We start from the raw sequence: 17,505 nt of genomic DNA on the forward strand, positions 1-17,505 counted from the left end.
CTCAATACCAACTATCCCAAAGACATCCGCAGAAACTTTAAAACTTGGTTCCTGTTGTGAAATTGAGACAACAAATCACAAAGTAAGAAGCTTGATGCTCAGTCAGTCTAATTTCTATACATGCAGATTGTAGGAAGCTGAATCTCTCTCGCATTTAGTGAAAGAAGCTCATTAGCTGAATATTCAAGGCTACTCGTTCGCAAGTGTGGATTCAAACTGTCCAGTAGTTTCGCTCGTCTGAAGTGATATGAGAAGTGTCTGGCATATGTTTTCACTAAGCGGTTGACCGCGAAACCACTTCTGTAAATTTGGGTCCCGTTTTTCTTTATTTTAACAGGACAGTGAAGCTGACAAAGAAGAAATGGATGGATGATATGACAAGTACATTGATGACAGTAGTTTCATTGCCTAAAAGCAAAAAAAAAAAGAGGTGGTGGAGTCAAGCAAACTAATTCCACCGTCCTGAAGAGTGCAGATATGTTTCTCAGGCAATAATGCAATAACCAAAGTCTCTAAAGATGTTAAGATATCGAAAGTTCCAAACGCTACACCTTCATTTTTCATTTTAAAACCTTAATAGAAGAAGTCTGACGGACCCGGAGAATAACCAAAAGCGCAGTTGCGCCACTCGAAAATAACCTCGTTCTTCTGAGGTCTGGCGTTGCAAAGACTAAAACAGATAAAATAGTTACAAAAACAACTGTAAATGTAAAAAAGCAAATGGTAGCCGCAAAGTAACGTTGTCGAATGTAAGACGCGCACTGACGAAGATGGAGACTCGGGCGTTGTCTCTCCAGCTATGCGGGCAATGATGTGAAAGAACAAACGACCATTTCCAGCAGGAGTCGGCCGAGCCCAGCACTACATTGTGGACGCGAAGTCAAACGACCGCAAGGACGGCGAAAGCGATGTTGCAGACATCGGCCAGGAACTTGCGTTGCCAGCACTTCGATTATAGGGCAGCACGGGCGGTAGCTTCGCCTCAGTGGACAATGTCCTCTTGCTCCATGGTTTTCATTGAGTGTGCTCTCGTATCTAAAACGTCAGTGGCCTTTTACGCGAAAAATTGAGACAGTTTTGCAATGCGGGTGCCGAGGCTGAAGAAAGTACGGAGCTGGGCAACCTTTCTTGTTTGTTTGTTTTTTTGCCTGGATACAATGGCACATACCCACTTTGGGAGATTGGCCAAGAAAACATATAGTAGTCTGTGTCTGTGAATAGTAACATCACTATTGCTTATCAACAAAATAAGGTAAAACAATTAAAGAAAACATTAAAAAACTATTGAGCAAAAAAGTGAGAAAGAAAAGAATGAAATAAGCGATATTACAATAACAATATTATGAGTTTTGGAGCCGACCTGGCAGCTAAGTTTACAGAACCCGTGAAATTTGGGATTTATGTCATATATTTCATCACATCTTAAGATTGCTTCCTGAGTTTCTCTTGGTTTTATTTTCCTTTTCTTTCCTCTATTGTTTTTTCTAGTTTATGTTGTATTTTTCTTTTCTTTCTTTCTTTTGCTGTCTCTCTTTCGTTTCTGCCTGAATCCAACCAAGCGACGACAGAATACGACGGCATACGACAGCGGGAACACCTAAAGGGCTACGCACCTAATGTCATCACCAAGGCGTTCCAAGAAGAAGACTTCTTCTTAGCACAAGTGCCCTCTATATGCTACAGATCGCTACGCCGTGGAGTGGTTTTGCCAGCGTTGCGCCCAGCTGCATGAGACGACGACAGCATAGAAGAGCCCGGGCCCCTAAGGCGTTCTGCACTTGAAATTACAACTGTTGGGCTCATATTACACTTTCGTGTACAATACATCATTACAATCGTTATATGTGCCATAAGTGCCTCACTATAAGCAGCTAGAAGATACAAACATGCCCTACGTTTGATGTTTCATTCTTGCTTTCACAATTCATTGTCTGTAAGATTAGTTACATTATGTCTAACAAAGCAAAACGAGCCCTTAGTTCATTCCTTTTTTTTCCTTATACTCGTGTGCATTGTTACAAGTGATTCTTGTGTATCACACGCATCTTTCAAGTTCATGTGAACAACGGTAGCCGAGGTAGTCGCCCGTGACGTGCCCATAAGGTGCCCCCCTTTTTTTTTCGTCAAGAAGTGTGATTCATTGGACGTGAACCCCTATACCTAAAGATTTCAGTTTTCACGTACAGCCACTACTGCATTAATACGCGATTTCCGGTTTCTATGGTCACGTGGGTCGTGACGTTAACGATGACAACAGCCGCTGTACCCAAGATCAAGCTGTTTATTAAGCCGAAATAAATGGCCTGTAAATGAAAAAACAAAGAGTCAGATTACAGTGATGCACAGTGGCACTGATAGCGGCGAACGGAGCGTCGGCCGTCGAACAATTGAAAAGCGGCGATGTGCGTCGGCGTTTATGCATGTGCAATCGAATGTTCCGGCGTCATCACTAGCAGCCACGTATGTTCCAGAACATTCTGTAACGTTCGCGTTGGCAGCCTAATCGCATCGAACGGTTTTCGCGTTTAAGATTGCTCGGTGGTTATTGGTTAATAGGCGCGATTTGGGCAAGGCAGCACACATACGTGGAATGGGCACTCACAGTACGGCGCTCCCACATGTAAGTTTCTCTTCTGTTTTTTACAGCTATCATCGAGCAAACCTGCTGCGACTCTGCAAAATTGTTGGACCGTTCAGCCATGTGTCATCGTCGCCATGTACGTCCACTCCGTGTGCGATGCCCGAAAGTTCTCTTTTCTTGTCCGGTACAAACAATTCCCCCCCCCCCCCCCCGACATTCTGCTCCTCTTCGGCGGTTTCAAGCCTTCGCAAGGACACGGACTTCGACTCCTCAAAATCCTCAGTTCTGAGTGGCACCGACAAGCTCGTTTGTACAAGCAGTGCTTGTTTCTCTCGCTCCAAGGGACTACGAACTACAATGGAGGCAAGAAGTGGCTCGATCACCGTATTTCTTTGGCGGCAGATGCTGACTGAACTACGAGCTTCGCTGCCAAAAAAGCCCTCCCCCAGCAAGAAAGGACTGCATTCTCTGACGAATGTGTCCTTGCCTGAGAACATTCGCAGTCTGCTTAGCCGTGGCCCCAAGTTGATCAAGAAGGTCAAGGGCGGAACTTCTGGGCCTGGTCCGCAGAATTTATAGGAAGGTACCTGCTAACTGTGCCGAGAGGTGTGTTTCCGAGGGTTGTGACATTCTTTGCAACCATAGAGCAGGCTTGAACAGGGTTTCTGTAAAGAAAGTAGAATCCTTCTTGACCCCACTGCGGTGGTCTAGTGGTTAAGGTACTCGGCTGCTGACCCGCAGGTCGCGGGATCGAATCCCGGCTGCGGCTGCTGCATTTTTGATGGAGGCAGAAATGTTGCAGGCCCGTGTTCTCAGATTTGGGCGCACGTTAAAGAACCCCAGGTGGTCGAAATTTCCGGAGCGCTTCACTTCGGCGTCTCTCATAATCATATGGTGGTTTTGGGACGTTAAACCCCACATATCAATCAATCAATCAATCATTAAAATCCTTCTTGAAGGATAAGTCATTATTCTTGGTAGCAGCAGATAAGGAGGGAGGTTTTGTTATTATTAAAAATGAGCTCTATAAGAAAAAAGCTGGTGAAGCGCTTTTCTCTGTTGTTCAGCCCCAAGCTAATGTGTCGCTTCCGAATGTTAAAACCTATGCAAAAAGTCTCTATAAAAGGTTGAATCTTGATGGTTTGGTAAAAAAGATGGATGGCGGGGAAAACCTTAGCATGAAAATTTTCTTTAACGCGAAGGCGCACAAAGTTAGCGGTTCTTTCCGTGTTATAGTATCAAAGGCGAATTCGTGGCAAAAAATGCTGGCACAATTTCTTCAGGATAAACTGATGTTATTAAGCATAGACGATCCATTCCTAGCTAAAAGTTCCTGTGATGTGATTTCCGTGCTGAAAAATAACAAATTTTCTGGCTACCAGGCATGCTCAATAGATATTCAAGATCTGTACTACTCATCGACACAGTTAGCTTCTAGCTTGCATTCGCGGGTGCATTGACAGTTTGGGCGTAGTGAATTATCAGAATGCAGTAGGCATATCTGTTGAAGGTTTTATGGAACTACTAGAGTATTACCTAAGGTCGACATTTGCAGAGTGGGACGATCATCTTTACTTGTAACGTCAAGGGAGGATCATGCCTTGCACCCATTTTGAGTGATTTATTTTTAGCCAACCGTGATCGTGCCATTCAGAATTGCTTGGAATCCACAACTGTTAAGAGTATTCCGCTATGTTGACGACTTCCTCGTGTTGTTTCAAGGTGCAACCTCGTCGGACGGTCTGCCTTTGACTAGTATTCTAGAAATTTTCAGTAAGTGCCTTTCTCTGCTTGTTATAACACATGAAGTTCTGGACAGAGGAGCCATCAGGTTACTAGATTTGATGTTAACATTGAGTCCTTCCCACGTGTGGTGGGCCTATGAGCCACGCGCTAACAAGTCAGTCCTTTCTTTTAATTCAGCACATTCAAAAGTGGTGAAGCGTGCCATTGCTAACACTTGCTACACAAACGCTCTGCGAAGGTCCTGCCATCACACGATTCGGTCCAGCTTTAATCAGCAGACTAAACGCCTTACTGAAGCTGGTTTCCCGATGTACGTTTTGACCGCCGTTGCTGAGTGTCTACTCCGAGAAATCAGAATGAGCCCAAAGATTATTGCTCGAACCCGTACAAAGAACAAAGAAAGGGACGGGAGAAACGAAACTTCGTGGTTATTCCCTATATCCATGGAGTCACCCACAACCTCAAAAAAGTGGCCAGCAGAAAAGCTGGCTAGGCTGTGCAGGGCCGTGAATACTGGTTCTAGGGGAGAGCGAGGCTGCAAAATCAAGCATCGGAAGAAGTAAGTTCCATGCATCGAAGGGGTGGTGTACTCTCTATTCCTGTCCTGCGGCAAGTGGTACATCGGCCAAACAGGCAGGTGTTTAAATGAGCGGCTGAAAGAGCACGCTCGCAACGTCTTCTCTACAGTTTCGGGCCACCTCGGCATTCATTTCCGAGACTGTGGTTGTGTCCCCGACTTTCAGCATTGTACCGTCATTAGGCGTCATCGGGACCAGATGATACGCGAAATTTTGGAGGCTACAGAAATAGAAAGGCTGGGCAGTGCATGTGTCAGCGGGCCTTCGATTGCGCTATCACAAAAAGAAATAAATTTTCTTCAGAACGTTGGCACACGTGTTGTTCATGGTGCGTTATGACGATTATTACGTGGTTGTTAGGTAAATTCTTTTTTCTTTGTTCTGTATTTTCTCTTTTTTGTCAGGTACTGCCAAAGTATATATTGTGCGGTTCTAGCAAATAAATCTTATTGTAAGTCAGTGCCGCTGTCTGTCTTCTTCTTTTCTTGTCTCTCGTTATTGGCGCTGTTTTTTATGCGAAAAAACTTCTGGCCCACGCCCTTTCCATATCATAATCCCACCGAAGTTTATCAAAGCCCTACAATCTTGCGTGACATCAGGGCCAGTGACGACACCAGGGTGACCAAGTAAACTAGGAGGCGTGTCTCGTCATTCAAGCACTGGCGGCAGAGCCATACGGACAGCAAACTTAAACCTGTGCTTCTGTGTTTTAATATTACTGTCTAGAGTTTAATGTTCCAAAACCACCATATGAATATGAGAAACGCCGTAGAGGAGGGCTCCGGAAATTGTGGCCATCTGGTGTTCTTGAACGTGCACTTACGACGCACAAGACACGGGCCTCTGTGATTTCACCTTCGCCGAATTTGACGGCCATGGCCGGAATCGAACCTGCGACTTCGTGTCAGCAGCTGAGCCTCGTAGCCACAGTTTCACCGAGGCGGTTCTGCGTTTTTAAAGGTTGGTGTGTTCAACCAATATTTATTTTCTGTGTTCTGCCAGTGCTGTCGAACCTGCTAGAGTTGAGAATATCTTTAGTGCGTGTTTAAACATCGTGGTGCATTCGCTACAAAGAGTGATTGCACCATAAAATAATGGAAATGTTAATAATGTCTGGCGGTGGCGCATGAGGCCTTTAATCACCCGTATAACGTCACCCATTGAATTGTCTACTCAACTTATATCAATCGAAGCTAAGCTTGAAATTCCTTTTTTGTCCAGCCAACGAGACTAGTATGGCTGGAATCGTCTGTTCAACATCTTTCTGACAATTCCATCAATTCCAGATGAGGCTGCAGGTACAAGGAAAAGCTACGTCGGAGCTATCGAATACAGTCGACGCACTTGAACGCACCGATTCGAGCAATGAATTGGCTCACATCAAACTGAATCTCGGCAGCTAGAAATGCCGTGATCGTAGGTTAAGTACTGATATACACGGTGTTCCAATGATCGAAAATCGATGGTAAACAGAGCACGGAGTTCGCTAAAAGAACATGGCAACCCTGCAGTTCCAATTTTCTCGTGATGCCGAAACATCAAAAGAGAGAAAAAAAAAACCAGTGGCCTCTTTCTATTTTTCACATGAATTCAATGAGTTCAAAAATGGCTTCGATGATGTTAATTTACGTCTATCGGATCTGAAACACCACTTCACCATAGTGAAACGTGGCCTATTTTATAGGGTGAATGTGTTCTAATTTCTGGGTATGATTGCGTGTCTGCACATCCAACGAAAAACCGTGGTAGCAGCATTGCTGTTTACGTACGTTCTGATTTGTTGTATAGTATAATTCCTGATCATAAAGATGCTAGCGAATTCTATGAATGTATTGCCAAGCTCGCTTAACCTCCCTGCCTTTCTTCTCTATTTATCCCTCTCTCAATGAATGAATCGGTATTCAGTGGATGAAAATACTGATTGTACTTGTCTATACCGTCTGCCTTCAGGGTCACTGCATGTTTTTCGAATTTACTGAAATATATATATTTGATCTACGAAAACAGCATTATTACGTGGCTTTAAGATACTCGTTTGTCCGCGCCATCTTCATTTTAGGCGTTTTGAACACACTTTTGAATCATCGGGTTTTCAAATGTCATTGGTGGGCCCACACGAATCACACCTGCAACACAGAAACCGCTTGAGCTCTGTGTAACAAGTTTATGCACGGAACATACTAGTGCAGGGGTCTTGTTGTGGGATCTTTGGGATCAGTGACCAATATATTGTCTACTGCCTCCTAAAGCGCCTTTTTAAGAAAACAGAAGGAAAGAACGAAGAAAAGAAAGAAAGAAAAAGAAAAGACAAGAAATAAAAACGTCAGGCATGCGCGAAGGCGCAGCACAGTCACATCGAAAGCTAGAAGAGCGTCCTTTCAGAGATTTTTCGAAACACTCATTGGGTAACTACTGCAAGCACACTTGCTCGATACCCACTAGGTTATTATTAATAATATTTCGGTAGTAGGCCGGCATTCGCTACGCTACTTTTCGTCCTTCATCTGTGAAACCTGGTATCCGCTAAACGCATACAAGGAATATTGTGCCAATTGGTCATGCAGTGGCTGACAACGATGAGGAATTATGGCTGGAGTGGGTATGCGCCAATGTTAAAGGGGGGGACAAAAACAAGCTTTTGTGATGGGTTGGAGCATTGGACTGCCCACTCGTCACGCTATTCGCATTGTGCCACGACTGGTTGTTCTTTCGCTGTTTTAAAACGCTTTATAAGTCGTATTAAGCGATTGCTTTCCCGACATCAAGCCTGCCTAGCGCAAGTTTGACAACAGGTTACAAGCACCAGCGTAACTCGGTGGTAGAATACTGGGCTGGCACCCAGCGGACCCGGGTTCAAGCCCCACTGTGTCATTTATGCTAGATTCTTTCTTTCTATTTCACGCGGTGTGGTTACGGACACCGGCGGCGGCGGACGACGCACGTGACCCGAGTTGTGATCTTGCAACAGCTTTCGCTGTAAAACTTCAGCACGTGGTATCGCCAAGACAGAAATAATGGCTTGTATTACCGCTCACGCAAGAAACCCAACTTCTTGCCATCGGTGGCCTGCTCATGCACGAATCGCCGAGTGCAACTGTAAGCCCAGCTTCCACAATGAGACGTAGGATTTCCTCTTTATATGGACGAATAATAACTGTTCCCGATCCAAGGCCGGCATCCAAATGCTTGAACGCGAAGAGCGAGAAACCAGTGAAGCGGCAGTGAAGATTTATGATCGCCTCCAATTTGTTCATTGCCAAAGAACCTTCTTGCATCACTTTACCTGCTGAAAATTCCCTTACCCTCTAGCTTAGAACATGACGCAACTAGACTTTCTTCGGTTTATTTTTAGCTTTTTCGCTATGTGGTGGACACTAGTGTGTGCCTATAGGTCACAGCTTCAGAGTGTGGAGTCAGCGATAAGGATGCGTGACTGAGAGAAGTGATTTAAACAGCAATTTATTTTTCTGACCTGGCATGCGTGTGGCCAGCGCACACAATATTTCCCAAAGTGGTAGCAGAAATGCATGCCAGGCAATGTAGCAGGAACAGACGCTGAATGCCTCAAAGGGTAACGCCCACCTGAGAACAACATTCATGAGAGCCGCACTTGCTGACTCGGCCATTTACTTGCTGACCACGCCAAACATGCCAAACGCTGCCTACGATGGTTTCATTCGAAAGTCCTTGAACAAAGTCACCACAAGCTTGCACTGGCAAATGCTCAGTGCACTGCAAAACAAAATTTAACAAAAGAACAAAACAAAAAGTGACACTTCTATGAGTCACACATATTTATGCGCATGCCTTTCAGCCGCTGGAGCTCAAATTGTTCTTACACCACCAACGGGTAAAATCGATGTACTGAAAGTTGGTGGCCAGTGTTCTTTCAAGCGGTATCTAGCATAGCCTTGGCCGGCTTTTTAAACACACACTTACCTTATAGGACAAGAACTGTTTAAATATGCCTAGGCTTCTTTTTCAATGCGTCCTTTTTTATTATGAAGTTGGAAGCGTGGGCAAACTGTACAAATGAAATACAATAGAAAAAAAAAGCCGTGCTTTGGCAAAAGGCTCAGATGCTTCATCAAACTCCACTACTCACTGTCGGCGTCAGTGACGTCAGCAAGATTTATGCGGAGAAATCATTATATAATAACGTCATCTTATGATGTCTCAAGTCACTAACGTTTGTAGCTTAATCTTACTGGGACGAAACATAACGTGACGTTGCAGAATGACGTCATTGTCGCTTGGTTAAACGGGTGCTTACTCCTGACGCTCAGAAAGATCGTCAGTATGAAGCCGCATTAGATGCACGAAGTTTTCGGTGCGGGGAGTGGGAGAGTACTAAAATCGACAGAAAAAAGAAGCCAAAGATTACTTTCGAGTCATGTTAGGCAAATGCAAAAGGAGACGTGGGGCTTTTGATTTGCTGTCCAGTTGAATACAAACCTCTTCGTTAAGCACGTTGAAGGGCAGCGGCAACACAGGCTCGAAGTTGGTTCTGCGTTACAAAAAAAAAATACTTCAAACAAGCTGTTCACTCATAGCTTAGTGTAATATGACAAATCTATATTTCATGCAATGCTGTCACTGTAATTTAAACGATCGTAATGGAAAATACGGCCGCTCTTGTATGTGTAAAATCAAGTAATCCACACGCAACGGGCCTATTGTGTAGGGAGCAAAATGCGTGTGTTCTCTGCTATGTGATGAGAAATAGTTACTTCGATGTCGGTAACCTTACAAATTTCAGCAACAAGACACTTCCTTGTGCAGGGCTTTCTTCAGAATATTCGAAGGATATATCTGGAGCCGTTCGTGCAGGCCTGGATTCTAAGATGAGCTGCCGAAATTTTGAACTCTGTTATCCACTGAAGCTGCGTTTTCCTTTCAGACACCACCTATAAAGAAATGCATGCAAAAGTGTCACATTTTCTCGGCATCACCTCAAGGCATTCAATTTTTGATTGCAAACAATAACGTAACAGTTTGGCACGTGCGTTTGATAGCAATAGGCATTAATTCCATCGTAGTTAAGCATCCATTTATCCTGAAGTCATTCACGTATTGTTTTTCCTCACATGAAACCGAACCTCAGGGTAAAAAAGCAGCCCCCACATGTATTCGGTTACATTCATTTCAAGCAAATAAAAAAAAACTACGTTTCGCTACGTCTCGTGGTAAGTGGTGCGTGCTGCGTGGAACGGGAGGAGGAGGAAGCAACAAAAGGGAGAAGGCAGGGAGGTTACTCAGAAAGACATCCGGTTGGTTACCCTGCACGGGGGGATTAGGGAAGTGGACAAGAAAGATGAGAAAGAGGGAAGAGAATGAAAAGAAAAAAAGGAGAGACTGAAAGTAATTTCACTGCAGCGTGTAGAACTCCATCGCATGTCAGAGGCGTTCAGCTGAGGGTTCACTGGCAGCAGTTCTCTTCAAAAATGAAGTTAGACGAAGACGCGTTTATTAGATAAGAGTTTTAATTCACTCAAACCACGAAGTATGCCACTCTTACTTACCCGAGAGTTATTAAAAAAATGGTAGGAGTCAGAAGAAAACGGAAGCTCGTGATACCCTTCGTGTAATGCCTCAAAATTCAATTTTAGGTATAAATGCTGTATGATTGTCTAGCCTTCTAGGGAAAATGTATCTTGAGTGTTTGTTTTGATTTTCGCAATGCGAGTTAAAATGTCAGCCTCAAGCAAACGTTTCTGTACCACACGTTGCTGCCGTTGTTTCGGGGTGACTGGGCTTGTGAGGGTGCAGATATTGCAGCTTTTATCCTGCTGTCCTGACAATGAATACTGGTTTTCTTTCTTCATGTTCAACATTGTTATGATCGTATTGATTATGGTGAAATAAACGAAATTGCCCCGCCGCGGTGGTCTAGTGGCTAAGGTACTCGGCTGCTGACCCGCAGGGCGCGGGTTCGAATCCCGGCTGCGGCGGCTGCATTTCCGATGGAGGCGGAAATGTTGTAGGCCCATGTGCTCAGATTTGGGCGCACGTTAAAGAACCACAGGTGGTCAAAATTTCCGGAGCCCTCCACTACGGCGTCTCTCATAATCATATGGTGGTTTTGGGACGTTAAACCCAACAAATCAATCGAAATAAACGAAATTTGAAATCTCGAAATTCTCAACCATTAGTTTCGACAAGCAGGCGTGTCTAATTCAAGGCTTCCTCTGCTTTCCTTGTCGCTTGCGCGTGTTTGCTCTGTACTCTCCCCTCTAATCCAAACAAACCTTTCTATTGGAGGAGAGCTTGCGACGCATGAAACAGAATTCCCGCCTGCCAAAACGTCGGCTGTAGCACGCCGCTTGTTTACGAATTTTTCATTACGCCCTAGTATATACACACAGACACATCTAGTAAGAGCAAGTGTAGCGTACACTACTAAAGTATGTCGACGCAAAACCAAATCACTAGTTCTTCCGATATCAAACCGAAATTCCTCCGTCCGTCAATGACTTCCCAGGTTAACGCTCTGATTAAGGCGTCGATCATATCGCGTCCCCTGTGAAACATTTATCGAAGAAGGAAACCCGAATATTGCTCCTTTATGCGGCCACGGGGACCAACAACAAACAAATCGTTCAGAAGGAGATACTTCAGTCCAAGAACCCATTCTAGCTAGTCAATTGCTGAATGCTTCAAGAACCAGTAGCGAGCGAGGCTTGACCGGTGTGAGATAGCGTGCATATAAACTAACGGCTCGCATATTTCCCAACGCCGCATTATGAGTAACGAATATGCGCCACGTATCTCGTCAGCACTTCGAACAGCGAAAGCCGGCCGATTGTAATCAGACGGAGCCGCACAGGCACTCAGCCGAGTAAACAGTTGCACTGCTTTCTCGGTAATAGCGATGATAGTATTGACGCAGAGCCACGAGGCGAAGAGCCGAAGCCACTCGCTTCATGACGCCGATATGCTTGACGAGGGGTACGCCGATATTATCACTAACTAAGATTAATACATGCAGAATAAGGCATGGTGGGTGCTCCGGAAAAAGTGCGGAATGTGCTCAAGCGGGAGTTTCTGGACTCCGTGAGCCATGCCTAGACAATATAATGGTATGTCGCAAAAAATATACTCCGTTTCGTTAATGAGGTGCAGTGCGGTGGATGCCTTAGGGAAATACGTTCAGCAAAGTGTGTAAATCCAAGCGTGTCGCGTTTGGATTACGCCGTTGTAAACGCGGCCTCTGCGATCAGCTCCAGCTACGCGCTGCCGGAACTCATCACGGAGGCCACAATACGAGAACAAAGAAACGCTAAGCGATCCAGAACAACCTGCTGACGTGCGCATTAATAACGGGGCTCGTTTATTTCAAAGGCACAAAGCATTTTCATTTATTGCTCAGTCTATAAAGGAAAAAAATAGTAAGTTTTGTGGTGGTAAAATCCTTGAACCTTACCTTGACTGGCTTCCGCTGTTTTTCACCGGATGTATGAGACGGGAGTGTACAATCCCCCCATACTGAAGCCCCGTGTTAATCTCGAATGAGTGTGCTTCGTTCATTACAGACAACTCTCGCGCGTCTGCTTTGGCACCGGTACCAGTGTGTCAGAATTCGCGATGGCTATAGCATAAGCTTCATTAAGAACGAACGAATCTGGTGGTCGGTTCCCTACCGTTCCTCTCAAACGATCACACCCCGATCGAGAGGCTGCGAGAGTGTAGATCACGTATCCCCACGCATGTGTCCCACTCATACCCACCCCCCTCCGGCGCTTTATTTATGCGTTACGTTATGCAACGTTGTATCCGTTTTTGTAAGCCCTCGTCTCTTCGCTGCGCTTCTCGAATGAAGCGGGCGTCCGTTCGCATCGTGCCTCTGAGGAGAGGCCACGCGCCTTGCTCTTGACCATTCAAAGCGAGGAGGATCTCCGGGGAAGGTCATTCGGCCGTGGTCAGTAGAAGGTATACCGCCACTCCTCGCTTCCATCTCATCTCGATACCTCCTCGCCCACAAGCCTGTTCGTTTGAAAGCCGCTTCCTTTGCTACCATTGACGACGTCATCCTGTTTGTTTGCATTTGCATTACGCCGCGCTGTCACTGCTCTGCGTGCACTTGGTGGCGGTATAAAAGCTGCACGTCTTCCAGCGATAGACCCGTCGCACGTCGTCCAGGTCTCTTGGACATTAGCACTAGCTGCCTAAGCTGAGCTACAAAGCTGTCACTATGAACACTCCTGTGAGTATAACTTACACTAGCCTGAACTCATTATCATCGTCATCATAGAGATTGTCCGCCGCTATGATGCAAGGGTTTACGGGGCTTGGCTCCTGACCCGATCTTGGCGGGATATATCGCTTATCGCTGCCTCGGTGGATGCTATTTAATGGAAGTGAAATGCTAAATGTCCGTGTTCTGTGCATTGTCGATGCATGCACGCCATGAACGCCACAATGACCAGAAGTTCGAGAACCTTGCATTTTGGCATACCACGTAATCAATACCGTAGTATTTACGAGCGAAACTCCATTGTTATATCAGTTTGCCGTAAAGATTTTGACTTGATTAATACAAAACCATTTATATTCGGTGCGCGTTTCGAATGACGCCACCGGAAACGAATTAATAATGAAGTGAGGCCTATGATGTGTACTTTCTACTGGTATTAAAACACTTTATGATAAAGAATTTCGCATAACGCGGACATTCCTTTTACGCATGGTTCACTCCTCTTGGGTAAGAAAGTTTGTGCCAAATTTGTTTGAGTATTGTCCTCATACTAGAAATTATAAAATGTTATATTTCAGTTGATTACCTTTTCATATCCTTGAAAGTTCACCTTGACAATTCCAGATAACTCCTACAATTACTATCAGATTACTCAAAATTCCACAAGGCATGCGTCCATCGCATATCACCCCTCTTCCAATTATGTTTTCAAGGAATGTGTTCTATTATTTTGAGCTTTTGCTGTAGCTTTGTGAACCGGAGTGTTATCTGTGAATGACCGTCAAGCCACGTGACGTTAGCTCTATCAGTTTCGCACGTCGTCGCACATTCCCTAATTCTCGGCTTCATTCCAAACCCTTATCTCTTGGCCTCCGCGATCAACTTCGGAAGCGTGCAGCTGGAGCTAATTGCGGAGGCAATTGTTATACTCCAAATCTTTGTCTCCTATGCAGAAGAGTGCAGGAAGAATGGAGCAATGGACCTATAGGTAACATAAAAGAGGATGTTGGTAAAGATAACTTTGCAAAATTATTGCATTGCTAGAAGTGAAGAGCAATATCAAGGAGCTGTAAACGGCCCTCTTTATTGTGTATGTTTGCAATGTTAAGACAAGCAAACGACTTCGCTTCTCATTCAAGCGGATATATCCAGCTGACGCCCTGATTACGCTCACGTGTAGGTGTGCCGATTGGTTGCTGAGCATTAGCGTTCTTTGTTCACAAAATGTTTACATTATTAGTGTTGGAATAAGCTTACGGTACGCAATGCGAATGTTTAATTAAATAATAATTGGGGAGTTACGTCCCTAAATCACTATGGTAATAAGACACGCCGTAATGAAGGTCCTCGAAAATTTCGAACACCGGGGGTTTTTATAACGTGCTTGTAATTCTAAGCACAGGGGCTTGTATAGTATTTGGTCTCCATGGAAAAGTAGTCCCCACGGCCGGCATTTGATCCCGCGACCTTCTGGTTCAGAGTCGGGCACCACAACCACATGATAATTGTGTGAATATGTTGAAGCGAATTATTCTCCAGCTAAAAAAAAAACTTGCTAATTGAGCGCAGTTTTTTCAGGTTCAGTGTTGCGTCAGTGTTCCCACCAGAAGAGAACGAGAAAACAGTGGCGTACTGAACTTTCAGAGCGTAACGAAATCATTTCGATGATCTCGTTATGACATTTTTGAAAGACATGATGTGAGATGGTCCTTTGTATCTGCAACTTGCTTGTGCAGTTTATTACTTTTGTGCTCACAAGCGCAAATCATTATTCTCCTCCTGTACAAAATGTAAGATGGCGCTATTTTCGTAAACTTTGTCTAATTATGAAATAAAGGCAGGACGTTATAGAAAAAGAAGCCTCTAGACCAACGGACACTAACAGGAACACATTGGTGTTTTATTATCTTGACTCGGGTGATTTGTTATATGCTCTCTAAGGGGCAATGTAACTTCGACGAAGACTGCATAGATAGACACAGGAACTCGGATTTCAAATCGGTGCTCCTCTGCGTCTGCTGTCGTCGTCTACGTCATGCTGTATTCGTCTGATTTTGTGGATATTCAGAGCAACATTTATTTCATCAGGCCTGCGAGCATATACTGCAGCTTTAACACGTGCCGTTGGTCCTACAGCTGGCAACCATTCTGCTAGGGCTAATCTCTGCTGCCTCTGCCGGTTTTATCGGCGGTGGCTACGGCCTCGGAGGGGGTCACGGGGGCACCCTCGGCTCTGTCGGTGGCGCTGGTGCATTCGGGGGCGACTATGGCGGTGTTCTCGATGGTGGTGCCGGTGGTGCTGGTGTCACCGTTGCCGCTGTTCTGGTCGCTGCAGTGACTCCCGTTGCTGCTGCCGTGCCCAGCCGCTCCAGCACTACTACTGTGACCACACTGCATGGTGGAGCTGGCGGGTTTGGCGGAGCTGGCGGGTTCAGCTACGGTGGAGCGGGTTACGGAATAGGAGGTGCCGGCCTCGGATCTGGAGCTGGTTTCGGAGGCCCAGCCGTACCCGTCATCGCAGTTTCCCGCCCCACTGTCACCGTGGCTGCTGCGACAGCGGTCACCGTTGCTCGTCCCGTAGCCGTTCCGACTGTTTCTGTGGCTCGCCCTGTTGCTCTGCCGGCAATTGCGGTCGGCGGCGGTGGTCTCGGAGGCGGCCTTGGTGGAGGTCTTGGTGCTGGCTACGGTGGTGGCTACGGTGGTGGCCTTAGCAGCGGCTTTAGTGCAGGTCTCGGAAGAGGCATCGGGGCTGGTTACGGTGGTGCACATGGAGGTCTTGGCGGCCTCTTCAGTGGTCTCGGTGGTGGTTATGGCGGTGCCATCGGAAAGCCTGCCGTCAGCTACAGCTACGCATCGAAGTGGTGGTAAGTCGAGTGCTTCGAGGGAGCAGTTGTTATTCCACAACTTTTCAAACCTCTTAGAGAATCAGTAGCGAGCGAACTAAAAAAACAATTCTCATGCGATTCGAAAACTTAGTTTTTTAGTAACACTGGTGGTCCTTAGTTTCCTTCTCACGTATCTGATCCTATATAGTTACAAAATTGCAGTATCTTAATAAGCTTCATAACTGTGAATTTGAGGCAATGTTGGCGGCTGCGGCGGCTGCATTTTCGGTGGAGGCGGAAATGCTGTAGGCCCGTGTGCCCAGATTTGGGTGCAGGTTAAATAACCCCAGGAGGTAGAAATTTCCGGAGCCCTCCACTACAGCGTCTCTCATAATCATATGGTGGTTTTGGGACGTTAAACCCCACAAATCAATCAATCGAGGCAATGTTGGCGCTAAGTATATTGAAAGAACGTGAGCTTGGGCATGTTAGTATTCTATCCTAACACCTATGCGCACAGAAAGGACAGGCACACAGATGTACGACGTGGACACGGGTACTGCTGCGTATGCGTCGCATCTTTGCATTTCTGGTCTTTCTGTGTCTTATAGGTGTTAAGCTAAGTACATCTTCAGTGAAGCTAAGTGGCCAATGCCAATGAGCCTCCACAAACATGAAATCTTCATTCACTCTGCCCTTGAGGACCGTTCCTTAGACGTAAAAAACTTGACCGTACATTATCTCCAATCGTAAAGTTGGGTGACTAAAGAATTCAGAAATAGCTCAAAAGCAGGCCACTTCAGTAGGTTCTCGGAAAGCACTGGTTCGTTTTCAGCTACATAACGAATGCGACTCTACATTCACAGGCATTGGAAGTATTTATTGGCTTCTGCAGTGACCAGGAGGCGTTTACATCATGATGGTACGCTAATTTAAATATTGATTTACTTTCAGAATACGTGTAAATGACCCAGCAGCTTTGTGGAATGGGCCAAATCGTCTGGACATCTCCATCATGGAAGAGCGTAAAATGCTTGGTCTAAACACATGCGCAAGTTTGGATTGTGGCCAAAAAATTGTAAACGCCAATCATAGTGTTCACCAAGCATGTTGAAGTGCAACATCAATAATCAACCTCAAAACCACCCTCAAAGTTGTTTCAAACATGAAATTTGGCTTCACAAAATTCTCCTTCAAGATTCCGCGACTGGAATCTGTAGTGTTGATCAAAATAAATACACATCAGATCTGTATCTCCAACCTTGACTCTTTTTTATGGATGACATTGGTCACAAGGCTTTCTTCAAACACAGGCGCGGAAATCGCAAACTTTTTCATGTTTCTCATTGTCATTTGTCATGCTGACACTCCAATAATAAGCCCAGCGTCCAAACTTGGTCAGGTTTTCTGACAAAGTAGACAGAATTATATGTAACACATTTTTTTAAAAGTTCGTTAACGGGACTGTTTCCTATTTTTTTTTTCCCGAGGCCTGTCCTAGAATGAATTAAGGATTCTGAAAAACAAGTATGTTGTGCATATGTAGACTTATTTGTATATCTATTGTGACATCCTTTCCCT

The 17,505-nt window shown here is 45.3% G+C and overlaps 1 protein-coding gene across 2 annotated transcripts; it reads left to right on the top strand.

Annotated features, from left to right (window-relative positions):
• The first annotated feature begins 5,728 nt into the window (after positions 1 to 5,728).
• LOC119179660 (uncharacterized) lies at positions 5,729 to 17,184 on the top strand. Of its 2 annotated transcripts, none has more exons than XM_075868033.1 (3): positions 5,729 to 5,865; positions 15,435 to 15,963; positions 16,879 to 17,184. In XM_075868033.1, coding segments are annotated over exons 1-3 (615 nt in total). In that variant the 5' UTR covers positions 5,729 to 5,780; the 3' UTR covers positions 16,880 to 17,184. The 2 variants fall into 2 exon arrangements, with proteins under 2 accessions (XP_075724148.1, XP_037286679.2); XM_037430782.2 differs by lacking the exon at positions 5,729 to 5,865 and adding an exon at positions 13,016 to 13,108 and having other exon boundaries at positions 15,236 to 15,963.
• The last annotated feature ends 321 nt before the right edge of the window (positions 17,185 to 17,505 follow it).

Source organism: Rhipicephalus microplus, chromosome 7 (genome assembly GCF_043290135.1).
Source record: "Rhipicephalus microplus isolate Deutch F79 chromosome 7, USDA_Rmic, whole genome shotgun sequence".
Taxonomy (NCBI): Eukaryota; Metazoa; Arthropoda; class Arachnida; order Ixodida; family Ixodidae; genus Rhipicephalus; species Rhipicephalus microplus.